Below are 15,267 nucleotides of genomic sequence, written 5' to 3'. Positions count from 1 at the left end.
ATCCATGCAGGATGGATGGACGGATAATAGTGCAGGTATAGTGTAGTCAGACGGGCCAGGTCAATCACAGCGGAGTCAGGATGGTACAGAGCAGCGGGCAGAGAATAGTCGGGTCACAAGCCAGGTTCAGCAACAGGAGGTCAAGCAATCAGGAGTAGACAGAAGAGTTGTCAAACGAGCCAGAGGTCAGGGCAGAAGAAGTCAACAGGAACCAGGATCAGCAGGGTCGGCAACAAGGGATATCTCTCAGGAACAGATCAGCAGGGAACAAGGAACGAAGACCATACGGCAACTTGAGTCTGCACAGGGCTGGTTTAAATAGCGCGCCCTGCGCTGTCATTGGTGCCAGGCGTGTGTCCGCGATCACGAGTGCGCATGCACGGCCACTGCTGTTGCCGCAGTTGCCTATGTCCTAGTGCCCGCCAGCTAATGCGCCTCGGCGTTCTGCTCATGCGCCGACCTGTGCGCCGCCGCGATTCCTGACAGATTCTGTGTTTACAAGTGACAGCGGGGAGCGGAGGGTGAGAGATAGTGGTGGTGGAATAGAGTTCTAGCTGCAAAACTGGGTGCAAGCCTGATTCGGCCTGCGGGCCTTGTGTTTGACACACACTATATTGCCAAAAGTATTGGGACACCCCTTCAAATCATTGGATTCAGGTGTTCCAGTCACCTCTATGGCCACAGGTGTATAAAATCAAACACATAGGCATGCAGACTGCTTCTATAAACATTTGAGTTCAGTGAATTCAAGCGTGGTCCCGTGATAGGTCGCCACTTGTGCAATAAGTCCATCCGTGACATTTCCTGGCTACTAAATATTCCACGGTCAACTGTTAGTGGGATTATAAAAAAGTGGAAGCAACTGGGAACAACAGCAGCTCAGCCACAATGTGGTAGGCCACGTAAAATGACAGAGCGGGGTCAGCGCATGCTGAAGTGCACAGTGCGCAGAAGTCACCAACTGTCTGCAGAGTCAATAGCTAAAGACCTCCAAACTTTGTGTGGCCTTCAGATTAGCACAACAACAGTGTGTAGAGAGCTTCATGGAATGGGTTTCCATGGCCAAGCAGCTGCATCCAAGCCTTACATCACCAAGTGCAAAGCAAAGCGTTGGATGCAGTGGGGTAAAGCACGCCGCCACTGGACTCTAGAGCAATGGAGACATGTTCTCTGGAGTGATTAATCATGCTTCTATGTCTGGCAATCTGATGGATGTGTCTGGGTTTGGTGTTTGCCAGGAGAACAGTACTTGCCTGACTGCATTATTCCACGTGTAGTGTAAAGTTTGGTGGAGGAGGGATTATGGTGTGGGGTTGTTTTTCAGGGGCTGGACTTGGCCCCTTTGTTCCAGTGAAGGGAACTCTTAAGGCGTCAGCATACCAAGACATATTGCTCAATTCCATGCTCCCAACTTTGTGGGAAGAGTTTGGGGATGGCCCCTTCCTGTTCCAACATGGCTGCACACCAGTGCACAAAGCACGGTCCATAAAGACATGGATGAGCAAGTTTGGGGTGGAGGAACCTGACTGGCCTGCAGAGTCCTGACCTCAACCTGATAGAACACCTTTGGGATGAATTAGAGCGGAGACTGCGAGCCAGGCCTCCTCCCCCGACATCAGTGCCTGACCTCACAAATGTGCTTCTGGAAGAATGGTCAAACCTTCCCATAGACACCCTCCTAAACCTTGTGGATGGCCTTCCCAGAAGAGTTGAAGCTGTTATAGCTGCAAAGGGCGGGGCCAACTCCATATTGAACCCTACGGACTAAGGCTGGGATGCCGTTACAGTTCATGTGTGTGTAAAGGCAGGCCGACCAATACTTTTGGAAATATAGTGTATGTGTTATATAGTCTATATATTATAAAACTATACATGGAAACAAGATATGTTAAATGAACACATGGTGATAACATTTTTTCCCCCATGTGTATATATACTATTTGAATATTTATTATTATTACTATTATTATCATACAGGATTTATGTAGCGCCAACAGTTTGCGCAGCGCTTTACAAAATGAAGGCAGACATTACAGCAACAATACAGTTCAATACAAGAGGGTTAGGAGGGCCCTGATCCTGGGAGCTTACAATCTAGGAGAAACAGGGAGCTCTATCTGAAGATTAAACAATCCATATACATTTCTGTTCCTGAGTGGGGCCACCCCTTCCTCCCTTTCCTACCATGTCACTGCTGGGCAGCTCTGGACGTAGAAAAAAGTTCTGCTTCCACAATATAACAAGGACCTCCACAGTAGTTCATGCTGTCCACTAGCAGAAAGGTGCAGACACCAAATTTTCAAGGGTGTCAGGTCCTGGGTAGCATAGCTGATCTCTCAATTCAGAACAGGGGCGGACTGACCATTTGGAAACTCGGGCACTGCCCAAGTGCCCGGGGTCAGTAGGGGGCCCCATAAGATGTCCCTGGTACCTTTTTCATAGGCTTTCTTGAGTTTGGGCAAGGACACAGGGGCCCCAAGATCCCCTATTGCCCGGGGCCCCCATGAGTTGTCAGTCCACCCCTGCTTCAGAGAATAGCAGAACAGGATCTCGGGGGTTGTTTAGGTGAAATCGGCAGCCACTTGTTATAAAACAATATCCGGCATGATTGGAGCTGAATGAAAAGGCCTTGTTTCTGATCATTACTCGGATATTCTAACAAGAATTGCCGGATCACCTGTCCTCCACTTAATTGAGAATCTACAGCCTCTGGGAACATTAATGGTGAGTAATGAGTCCTCGGGGTCTATGAGGAGCAATCGTCCAGCTCCCCTCTCCCTATTCACATAGTTATAATCTCTGAGATGTCAATTATGAACTGATAAACTCTGCATTAAAGGGTTGCTATGGAAACAAGCATCTTGGAAAGGCAAAAATGGGCAGTTTGTCAGGGGCGTGCATGGCGATATTGTATAAGTCTACAATGCTTTGTGGAATCCAGTGTTTACAAAGCATCTACAGAGAGTCAACGTAGAATATGGATAAACATATAACAATAGACTATGAATATAAATAAAAGATACTTTTTTGATTTAAAGTAAAACTCTTTCTTCGTTCCTGGTGGAGAAGGGCAGGGTTTAGTCCCTTACCAGAACTTTGCTGTGAGTGAGGCTATCTAGATCAGTTTTTCTCAATCAGTGTGCGGTGCCGGGACATGGTCATCCAGAGCCCAGGGCAAAGATGCCAAAATGCAACCCCAGGCCCTCATGCTTCCTTCATGATGTGCAAGCTTAGGGCATCCTATTCTCAGCTGTCACTCCTCAGAATCACTGTGCAGTTCCTGATCTGTCAGTCAGGTTTTGCACTGACCTGGAAGTGTGGAGTTTTTCCAACTCAGTCCCACCACAAGAGGCAGGAAGGAGGGGGGGGGGGGGAGAACACAGCCTGCACTGCCTCCCGGCTCTCTCTTTGGCACTCCCAGCATTGGGCTGACAGGAGTAGTGATGCTGCTGTCACTGCTTCTATCAGCCTTGTAACAGAAGAAAGGCACCCCATCCCTACACTAAACCATTGTGCCCAGGGCAGCCTTCCTCCTGCCCACTCCTTGTCCCGGCCCTGTCAGGGTGCCACTTGGGTTTCTCCGGGGTGCTATGAGCACAAAACCCAGTTTTCCCTGGACCAGAGATGGATGAGAGGACTCAGTGATGGGGAGGACTCTGTAGTGATTTGTGTGGACTCTGATGTGATGGGGAGACACTGACATGGGGGTACTCAAATGCAATCAGGGGGCTCACATGTATAGGGGACTCTGATGTGATGGGGGAATATGATGTAATGGTGGGGGGCTCTGATGGTGGGTGTCTATGTATAGGAGGACTCTGATGTGAAAGAGGGATTCTGATCTGATGTTAATTTTATCAAGGTGGTTATGTGCATCGTCCCAGACTTGGGTTTCCCACTGAGAAGTAACATTTACATTCTTTTATATTTTAGATTGGGGTGCCTTGAGATTTTGCATACTTTAAAGCATGTCGTGACTGATCAAAGGTTGAGAAACGCTGATCTGGATGATCATTCATACCCCAGTCCAGGGGCGAACTGACAACTCATGGGGCCCCTGGGCAATAGGGGATCATGGGGCCCCTGTGTCCTTGCCCAAACTCAAAAAAGCCTATGAAAAAGATACCAGGGGCATCTCATGGGGCCCCCTACTGACCCCGGGCCCTCGGGCAGTGCCCGAGTTTCCAAATGGTCAGTCCGCCCCTGTCCCAGTCCTAATTTGAGCTTCATGGATTCTTAGAAAGCTAAACTCCTTACTTCCTCTCCCTGAAGGATATCCTTCATATACTGCGATGGAGAATCCCATATGGGACCACTCCCACCTATGTACATGGAGGAACATGCTGAACACTTTTAATGTTGAAATTTATTTTTCATGCACATTATTTTCTATTTGTGAAAGGTTGCAGAAAGGTTCCATAAAAAAGCACATGATGACACTTAAAGCCAAAATCTCTTTTTGATTTTGGATGAAGGTATAGAAGCTTTGTCAAGGTTTCACTGCTGCCTAGGGCTCCCCTGGGGAGATTGTTCCCCTCTATTGGGTCAGTGGGATGGAGACTGATGAGTAAAGGCATGCCACCAATAAGGCAAAGAGAGGTGACCACCTTAATCGTCACGGAGGCCGGAGTGTCCATACCAAACATGCCAATCTCATTGCAGCTCAGTAATGGTCTTCTGTATACACAGGACAGCATTACTAAGCCGTTTGCTAAGACACTAGTGGCTGGGCAGCAAAGTGCCATTTGTTGCTATGGCACCTATCTGCACCATAACAACCAAGGACACTGTAAGGCCCAGCCAACTACGTCCTAGCAACCAACAGCAGCACATCAGTGGTAGTCAGGATGCTGTTGGCCGGGGTACAGCATCATTGGTTTCTGTACCAGTATCCTAGTAACAAAGAGGGTGGCAAAAATAAGGTGGCATTTGGGTGTGGTGGAGTAAGATGGCAGTTGGTGTGGTAATAACCTAGGGGGGAAAGGCAACAATGACTGCCTCAGGCGGCATATAGCCTAGGCATGCTCCTGAAACCCAACATTGTACAGTTGTCACCAGGGGCGGACTGACCATTTGGAAACTCGAGCACTGCCCGAGAGCCCGGGGTCAGTAGGGGGCCCCATGAGATGCCCCTGGTACCTTTTTCATAGGCTTTTTTGAGTTTGGGCAAGGACACAGGGGCCCCATGATCCCCTATTGCCCGGGGGCTCCATGAGTTGTCAGTCCGCCCCTGGTTGTCACATCCCTTTTGTAGGGAGTGATTACATGTGAGCAGCTGTGATTAGCTGTGAGAGTTGACAGCCTCCCATTGCCTTCAGTGGGTCTTCCTCCTGCAGCTAATTGCTGGGATCCCTGTTGGGGTTCCCATATACAACTGTACATGGCCACAGGTAATTGCTGGGATCCCTGTTGGGGTTCCCATATACAACTGTACATGGCCACAGGTAATTGCTGGGATCCCTGTTGGGGTTCCCATATACAATTGTACATGGCCACAGGTAATTGCTGGGATCCCTGTTGGGGTTCCCATATACAACTGTACATGGCCACAGGTAATTGCTGGGATCCCTTTTGGGGTTCCCATATACAATTGTACATGGCCACAGGTATTTGCTGGCATTGCCAACTGGGGTTCCTGTATGTAATCACACACGGTTCTATTCACAACTGTATATGGGGCCTACATGTGAAACTATTGCTTTACAAAGCATGGGTTCTTTTTAATGAATTTGTGTGCCCTCCCTCCACCTTCTGGAGCAACTTTCTTCCTATCAGTACATATATGGGATGCTGAATACGGGTGGTTTTAGGCCAGAACCGGCCCAGAACAAACACAGTATCTACATCCTCGCTGCTCCCATCTCACTTTGCAATGGTGTTGAGAGACATCATGGAAAAGAAGGCCTGTCTCTGGCTTTAGCCCAGCCATTATTTTCTACTGCAGTTTTCTCAACCTTTTCAACACAGAGGAACCCTTGAAATAACTTTCCAGTCTCAGGGAAAAATGACTATATCTACAACCCATAATACATTAGTGTGATGGTCAGTGGGAAGAATGCTCCTTACACTTGTGGTCACTGGGAAGGATTACCCCCTTACAGATAGCTAAAAGGATCAATGGTGTCAGTGGGAACGTATCTGAGAGGCAGAAATTGCTTACGGAACCCCTAGCAACCCGAGTGAACTCAGTGTAGAGTTATTCACCCTGAGGTCATCACAGAGGACAAGGGGGCACTCTTTACGTCTGGAGGAAAAAAAATTTAATATCCAAACACGGAAAGGTTTCTTCATAGTAAGAGCTGTGAAAATGTGGAATAGACTCCCTTAAGAGTTGGTTCTGGCCAGTTCAGTGAATTGCTTGACAAAAGGCCTGGGTTCTTTTTGGATACACAGAATATGACTGGATATAACATTTATAGGTAAGGTCGATCCAGGGAGTATCCAATTGCCTCTCGGGGGATCAGTAAGGAATTTTTTTCCCCTTCAGGAGCAAATTATATCGTGCTTTGCTGGGTTTTTTTTTGCCTTCCTCTGGATCAACTGTGGGTGTAGGATTATAACTTTTTTTTTTTTAATGGTTGAACTGGATGGACTTTTGTCTTTTTTCAGCCAGACTAACTATGTAGCCTTAGGGTTTCATAGAACCCTGGTTGAGAAACCGTGCTCTATTGCATCCCCTAACACATGTATCAGATTCCAGCACAGGAATGTGAACACTGCGAGGGCCCAATATAATGCAGCTACTCCTGTGATTATATCAGGAAGGTTGGAGCAGAGAACTGGCGGCAGTAGATGATGGCTAAAACTGGAGAGCTAACTTAAAGGATAAGTTCACCTTTCATAACATGTTGCATATTCAGGGTGCAACATGTTACAAATGGACCGGCCCCCGCTCCTCCCAGTTTTGACAGCTGGCAGGGGATCTTCTCCCCCGTTAGCTGTCACAATTTTAAAAAGATGGCCATGCAGGGCTCTGCCTTTCCGGCCACGTCGCTCATTGACAGCATTCTGTTACTGAGAACACTACAGGTTCCGACAGCCTTTGCGGCTGTCTACTTCTGCTTCTCAGTGAACTACCATTAGTTCAGTCATCGTTCATTGAGTCCTCCTGTCAGTATCCGCTTGCCCACACAAGATGTACGGGCACACAGATACACTGACAGGTCTGCAGGAGACCTGCATGGCATTAGCAAACTGCTGATCACTGGTGCAATGCTTTAGAGGCTCCAGAAACAAAAAATAATACATTTACTTTTCTTTACCAGCAAAAAATGTGCATTTAATATTTTTTCTTAAAAGATGAACTTATTCTTTAAGCCATGGTGTAACACTGTTGAAGACTCCTGGGAAATGCAACAAACTAATTAAGAGAACTAATAAGAGCAATGGATAGGAATCAGGAGAAATCCTAATTAAACAGTACTGTTGCCATGGTTGCAAAGAGAGATTTGCATTTTCCAGACATTTTAGAAAATCACAACTGACTGCAGTCTGAAATGAAAGTTAAACATTATCAACACTAAATTGCAATACATATGCAGCATGTTTATGTGCTACCTCATTTTATTTTCCGTAATACAACAATTTTTCTTTAAAGTAGATGTAAAACCCAAGTGGATCTATAAAGCAGTCAATGTGATTTTCACCAAACATTCACTGGTGGACAATCACTATCATTTAAAGCACCATGCACCAGAAATATTCACCCGCAGTGACAGTTTGGTGAATGTCAGATTTGCTGCTATATACAGCTGTAAAAATAAGTATTGAACACGTCACCATTTATCTAAGTAAATAAATCTCTAAAGGTGCTATTGGCATGAAATTTTCACCACATGTCAGTAACAACCCATGCAATCCATACATGCGAAGAAACCAAAACAAATAAATTCATATATTAAGTTATATGTAATAAAATGGAATGACACAGGGAAAGGTATTGAACATAATAACTGAAATGCATTTAAAACTTTGTACAAAATCCTTTGTTGGTAATGACAGCTTCAAGACACCTCCTGTATGCAGAAAGCAGTCGCATGCATTGCTCAGCTGTGATTTGGACCCATTCTTTCACACAGTCTTCAAATCTTGAAGATTCTGTGGGCGTCTTCTATGAACTTTGATCTTTGGTTCTTTCTATAGACTTTCTGTTGGATTCAAGTCAGGTGATTGGCTGGGTCATCCTAGCAGCTTTATTTTCTTTCTTTGAAACCATTTGAGAGTTTCCTTGGCTTTGTGTTTGAGATCATTGTCTTGCTGAAATGTCCTCCCTCTTTTCATCTTCATCATCCTGGTGGATGGCAGCAGATTTTTATCAAGAATGTCCTGGTAGATTTTTCCATTCATCCTTTCTTCAATAATATGAAGTTTGCCAGAACCGTATGATGAAAAACAGCCCCACAACATGATGTTCCCACCTCCATGCTTCACGGTTGGTGTGGTGTTTTTGGGGTGATGTGCAGTGCCATTTGACCTCCAAACATAGTGTGTATTATGGCATCCAAAGAGTTCAATTTTGTTCTCATCTGACCAGACTATTTTCTTCCAGTATTTCACAGGCTTGTCTAAAGCTGACCATACACTATACAATTTTCTGTCCAATTTCTGCCCAATTTCCTTTAGATTTACCTTCAACTATGTAGTGCAAGAGCCTGCCTAATTGGATACAATTGAAAGTATTGTAAGGTTTGACCTCCTATTCTATGGTTTTTGGTAAATCTAAACCAAAAATCTCAAAAAAATTGTATAATGTATGGCCAGTCAAAATGTTGTGCAGTAAACTTTAACCAACTTCATGGTTTTTTTAGCAATGAAGTCTGTCATGGTGAGGGTGCATAGAGGCCATGGCGGTTGAGTGAATTACTTGTTTTCTTTTAAACAATTGTACCTGCTAATTCTTGCAAGGAGCACCTGTTTGTGGACGGTTTATGGTGAAATGATGTTCATTCCACTCCCAGATTATGGCCACAACAGTGCTCACTGGAACATTCAGAAGTTTAGAAATCCTTCTGTAACCAATGCCATCAGTATGTTTTGCAACAATAAGGTTGCAAAGTTCTTGAGAGAGCTCTTTGTTTTTATCCATCATGAGATGTTTCTTGTGTGACACCTTGGTAATGAGACACCTTTTTATAGGCCATCAGTTGAGACTGAACCAGCTGATATTATTTTGAACTTGCAAGGGGCAGGATTGCTTTCAAATTACAGATAGATTTCAACTGGTGTCTTTGCTTTCCATGCCTTTTTGCACCTCCCTTTCTTCATGTGTTCAATACTTTTTCCCTGTGTCATTCCATTTTATTACACATAACTTAATTTCTGAACTTATTTGTTTTTGGTTTCTTTGTATGTTTGGATTGCTTGAGTTGTTACCGACGTGGTGAAAATTTAATGTCAATAGCACCTTTGGAAATACACTATATTGCCAAAAGTATTGGGCCATCCCTCCAAATCATTAGAGTTTGCTGTTCCAATCCCCTCCATGGCCACAGGTGTATACAATCAAGCCCCTAGGCATGCAGACTGCTTCTACAAACATTTGTGAAAGAATGGGTCGCTCTCAGGAGCTCAGTGACTCCAAGCGTGGTACCGTGATAGGTTGTCACCTGTGCAATAAGTCCATCCATGACATTTCCTGGCTACTAAATATTCCATATAGTGTATATTTATCTAGAAAAATGGTGACATGTTCAATACTTATTTTACCCGCTGTAAATACAGTATAGTGTATCATAAATAATTATCATGTTTTTAATGAAATCCTTGTCTTCAACCTACTTCAATCTTTGTAACATCTCAGTGCTGCTGATCTCTTCAGCCATCTCCTGCCTGCATGGCATTTCTCAGGGCGGGTGTTCTGATGGTGACAACAGTGGACCATTACTGTGTAATGTTTGTGAAACCAGCCACCAGGGGCGGACTGACAACTCATGGGGCCCCCAGGCAATAGGTGATTATGGAGCCCCTGTGTCCTTGCCCAAACTCAAAAAAGCCTATGAAAAAGGTACCAGGTGCATCTCATGGGGCCCGTTACTGACCTCGGGCCCTCGGGCAGTGCCAGAGTTTCCAAATGGTCAGTCCACCCCTGCCAGCCACTTGTAGTCTCCTCCGGAAGCCCATGTGACATGGTAATAACCAGGGGCGGACTAACATCTCATGGGGCCCCCGGGCAATAGGGGATCATGGGGCCCAAACTCAAAAAAGTCTATGAAAAAGGTACCAAGGGCATCTTATGGGGCCCCCTACTGACCCCGGGCCCTCGGGCAGTGCCCGAGTTTCCAAATGGTCAGTCCGCCCCTGGTAATAACAAAGGAGCCCAATAGGGATACAGGGACAGAGCGTTGTCACCTTATAACAGGAAATGCCTGAACAAGAACCTTCATAACAGGATCACCAGGGATTGTTTTTAATACAAGACGCAATTTGTTGGTATTGAAAATTACTTTTAAAAGTACTTTTTTAAAGCTTCTATAAGATTTTAGTGAATAGGTTTCAATTTTCTTCAAGGCCGACATGTAAGCCGCTTCCCCAACCCCCCCATTCAACATGCTATTGGAATTTTTAGAATAAAATCTTTACATTTGAAATACATATCACTGGGTTTCTGTGCTTCTCTATGCAATGCTGGAAGATATTGGTGGGTGGGAGGGACCAACAGGGTGTTGTACATTTCTTCCTGAAAACATCACAGCACCCTGCCTCAGTAGTCTTCTGAATAGACCTCAGTCCGGACGCAAGCAGTGGGCTGGCTCTTGGGAGGAGTAATGCAAATATCAAAATATCTTGATGGGTGGATGTCCGTCTGGAGTTGTGGGTGTGTCCATACAGACTGTATTTGCATGGACACCACCCTGGGCAACACGAACATCTGATGCGGAGCCTCCGTGATTGAAAAAAAATTAAATCTAATGAGGGCCAAGGACAATCAGGCTGGGGAGGAGAGGAATGGAGAATGTCCAGCTGGGAAACGAGGCGGGCTTTATCTGACTTGCTGCAACTTCTAATGCACATTGTGAGAAGCTCACAGTGTGCAGTGAAATCTGAAGGGATGGCTGGCAATCAGCTTTAACCTCCCTGGCGGTATTCCCGAGTGTAGCTCGGGGTAAAGTTTCAGTGACAAAAGCGGTATCCCTGAGCTACACTCGGGCTTACCATGCGGCGTTGCTCCGGGATCTGTTCTTGTCTTACCTTGTCCTGCGTTCCCGCGATGTCCCTCCTGCAGTGTCCCCTGTAATGTCCTACAGCCGATGCCGGCATCTGTCATCTGGGTTCCGTACACTGCGACGTCGGGACGTACAGGGGCCGGAACCGGCGGGAAATTTGAAAGTGACAAAAAGTGACATTCACTAAATACACTAAAATCACATAGCATTCCATTACTGTATCAAAGCATTTCACATACATTTTGTCCCGAGTGCTTTGTCCTGCGCCCTGCCTGCATTTTTACTGTTCCTTCTGCCTGGAAACTGAGAAATGTCCATGGCGTCCAAAAAGCATCCCTTTAGGTCAAAATCGGTTTTAGACCGGCTAGAGAACAGCGATAGTAAATCAGAACCACTTGCAGAATTGAGTGATAATGATTCGTGGGGGAAATTCGTCATCAGACACTGAAAACGATTCTGCAACTTTGCTCGGTGATGTGCGAACTTGGCGCTATATTTCAAATTTCAGTGTTTTTGGTTTGATTATAGTATTGAATTAAATTTATTATTATATTATTATTTTTTATGATTATTTATTAAATTATAATTTATGATTTTGTGTTTCAAATTTTAACATCCCCGGGATGTTTACTAGACTCTTGTTCGGACAGATTTCAGTGAGTTATTCCTAAAAATTACAGCCTACAATAAAAAAAAATACATATTTCCATGCAAAAAAATGTATCGCTTTGAGCACAGAAATATGGACATAATCAGACCACTAGGGAGGTTAAGCTAGCTCACCGTTAGCTTGAAGAGTACTGGGACTTTGTTCTCTATACCTGGTTTGCTATACAAACACTTACCACTGTGGAGTCTGTCTGTTACCTCCGACTGTGTCATTCCCAGGCAAAAACTGTCCACGGCCACAGCTAGAGCCTTGGCAAAACTGGCGTCCATCAGAAAAGAGCCGTCAGAGGAGCTGACCATGCTGCAGCGGGCGCTGGTGTAATTATCCTCAGACACTGACCCCCAGCCGTTGACCAATGAGCCAGCCATAGAGCTCTCGTATTCACTGATGCTGGACGTAGGCGTCTCACAATACTTGCGATACGATTTTAACGAGCTGACCTCTCCCAGTTCCAGGTCGTCATCTTCATCCACGGCATCCACCTCCACCAGCTCGGATGGCAAAGGGCTGCAGATATAGCCATAGGTGTTGGAGGAGGAGAAGGGCCTTGGGAGAATCGATTCACTCTCAGAGGGATGCCTGAAACACAAAGATATGTCATATTTATACTTCAAATACATAAAACAGGACCTTGTTATTATTATTATTATTATAATACAGGATCCATATAGAGCCAACAGTTTGCTCAGCGCTTTACAATATAACAGGAGACAATACAGCAACAACACAGTTCAATATGAGGTTTAGGATACCTGCCTGAGGATTAGTAAACAGTTCAGACACTCTTGTTACATAGTTAGTCTGGCTGAAAAAAGACAAAAGTCCATCCAGTTCAACCATTAAAAAAAAAGTTATAATCCTATACCCACAGTTGATCCAGAGGAAGGCAAAAAACCCAGTAAAGCATGATCCAATTTGCTCCTGCAGGTTAAAAAATTCCTTCTGATCCCCCGAGAGGAAATTGCATATTCCCTGGATCAACTGTACCTATAAATGTTAGTATCCAGTTATATTCTGTGTATCCAAGAAATAATCCAGAACTTTTTTAAAGCAATCCACTGAGCTGGCCAGAACCAACTCTTGAGGGAGTCTATTCCACATTTTCACAGCTCTCACTGTGAAGAAACATTTCCGTGTTTGGAGATTAAATCTCCTTTCCTCCAGACATAAAGAGTGCCCCCTTGTCCTCTGTGATGACCTCAGGGTCACTATATGAACCACTGATGTATTTATACATGGAGATCATATCCCCCCTTATGTATTATACATGGAGATCATATCCCCCCTTATGTATTATACATGGAGATCATATCCCCCCTTATGTATTATACATGGAGATCATATCCCCCCTTATGTATTATACATGGAGATCATATCCCCCCTTATGTATTATACATGGAGATCATATCCCCCTTATGTATTATACATGGAGATCATATCCCCCCTTATGTATTATACATGGTGATCATATCCCCCCTTAATATCCTCTTCTCAAGAGAGAATAAATTCAGTTCCTCTAATCTTTCCTCATAGCTGATCTCCTCCATGCCTCTTATCAGTTTGGTTGCCCTTCTCTGTACTTTCTCCAGTTCCTCAATGTTCTTTTTGTGAATTGGTGCCCAAAACTGAACTGCATATTCCAGATGAGGTCTTACTAATGATTTGTACCGGGGGAAATGATATCTCTCTGGAGTCTATACCTCTTAATACAAGAGAGGATTTTGCTCGCTTTAGAAGCCGCAGCTTGGTATTGCATGCCATTATTAAGCTTGTGATCTACCAGAACTCCCAGATCCTATCTTGTGATCTAGGCATTCCTGCCAGACAGCATAGACAGGTCCTTGACCTCCACTGCAGCAGCAGCACAGCTAGGTCAAGGAAGCACCCACTATAGCATTGAAGATGGGCCTTTATCTCACATTCTGCATCTTCCTACAGGTCTATCACAATGGAATTGATTTACTAAAACTGGAAAGTGCAAAATCTGGTGCAGCTGTGCATGGTAGCCAATCAGCTTCTAAAATCAGTTTGATCAATTAAGCTTTGACAAACAAAAAACTGGAAGCTGATTGGTTTCTTTGCACAGCTGCACCAGATTTTTCACTTTTGTGAGATGTGGCGATGACAATGAGCCCTAGACAAATTGCAGGGACATGCTGAGCTTCAAATATTAAAGCATCCCAGAATCTGGAGCTCTCAGAGAGCTCAAGGAAGCAATGGAGTGTTGACACCTCTAGGTGACTCTTCTGATTGTTGTAGTCTGTTAAGTATGTTTTAGTCAAGTGTATTATAATAATTGTATTCAGTACATACTGTACATAACGGCATTCTCTTGAGTGATGACGATCTCCTGTCTCACCTACGCGTTTCATCACATTTGACTTTGTCAGGGGCTCAGGCAGGTAACATCTATGATGAAATATGTGGGGTGGAACAGGAGAACATCATCACACAAGAGAACTAAGGCTTGTTTACACTTTTGGCTAGGAAGCAGTAAAAACACATGGTTGAACTTCATTTTTACTGCCCCCCTCTGCAAAGACAGCTGACTGCGGTTGTACACATGTTGCAGATGCAATGCTTTGTGGCTGGGGCAAAAATTATGCCCCAGTCAAATTTGGTGCAGTGCTGCTGCTGATCATAACTCATTCAAACAATAGGTGCCGTGCTGCAACCACCCTATAACAGCGTGCAGTGCACTTGGTTGTGGAGTGGTTGGTTGGCATTTTGAGGGTTGAAACAATCAGTGATAAGGTGATATATCAACTTTTCACCACCTGTCAAATGCCTCTGAAAAGAAATCCACTGCAGACTGCTTTTCAGGGGTAGCGGCAAGCTCTGTTGCTAGTGTAAATCTTATGGTGCACATTGGTCTCCACACACCAGAGGCCATTATTATTATGTCACTTTCTGTGCTAATTTTGCACTAAGGAACACATTTAATCCCTGATGAAGCCGTGAAAAGTGGAAGAATGCATTGGGTTATGGGGAAAAAAATAAAAATTTTAGGTAGGAAAGGAAAGTAAGAAGTGAACTTTTTATGGGAAAACTAGTAATAGAAAAGAAATAATAAATTAGTTGAAGATTATTAAAGTTTATAGGGATTAGGAAGGATTAGGAAATATAAAAAGAGAGACTGATAAAGCAGAGCTTTACTCTTTTTTGTAAATTCCACTCTCCTGCCTCCTCCCCCTCCCTCTTACACATTAGTTAAAAATATTTAAAAAGTAAAACCTTTTTTGTTCATTTTTTTAAATTCCTAAATCCTGGTCTAAGCTAGGACGATGTCATGGCCCTCCTAGATGCGCAGTACTCGGGCAAAAACCCCTGTGGCACACTTGCTCATGTGCAACTGCTCATGGTTTCTAGGTTGTGTGATGTAGCTTCCAAAAAGCTATTTGTGTGATACCGTGCATGCTCAGATATGTCGGGGTC

At 44.5% G+C, this 15,267-nt stretch overlaps 1 protein-coding gene across 2 annotated transcripts in view; it reads right to left on the bottom strand.

Moving 5' to 3' along the window:
* ROBO4 (roundabout guidance receptor 4) overlaps positions 1-15,267 on the bottom strand; it is a 138,434-nt gene that overhangs the window by 13,130 nt on the left and 110,037 nt on the right. For both annotated transcript variants that reach the window (XM_089652128.1, XM_089652129.1), the window contains exon 18: positions 12,008-12,411. In XM_089652128.1, coding sequence (XP_089508254.1) covers positions 12,008-12,411 — 404 coding nt within the window. The remainder of the gene's footprint in view (positions 1-12,007; positions 12,412-15,267) is intronic.

This window comes from Staurois parvus, unplaced genomic scaffold (genome assembly GCF_062004578.1).
Source record: "Staurois parvus isolate SC_StPar_1 unplaced genomic scaffold, SC_StPar_1.0 ptg000671l, whole genome shotgun sequence".
Lineage (NCBI taxonomy): Eukaryota > Metazoa > Chordata > Amphibia > Anura > Ranidae > Staurois > Staurois parvus.
The sequence above is the reverse complement of the archived record's forward strand: the minus strand, read 5'-3'. Positions and strand labels throughout refer to the sequence as shown.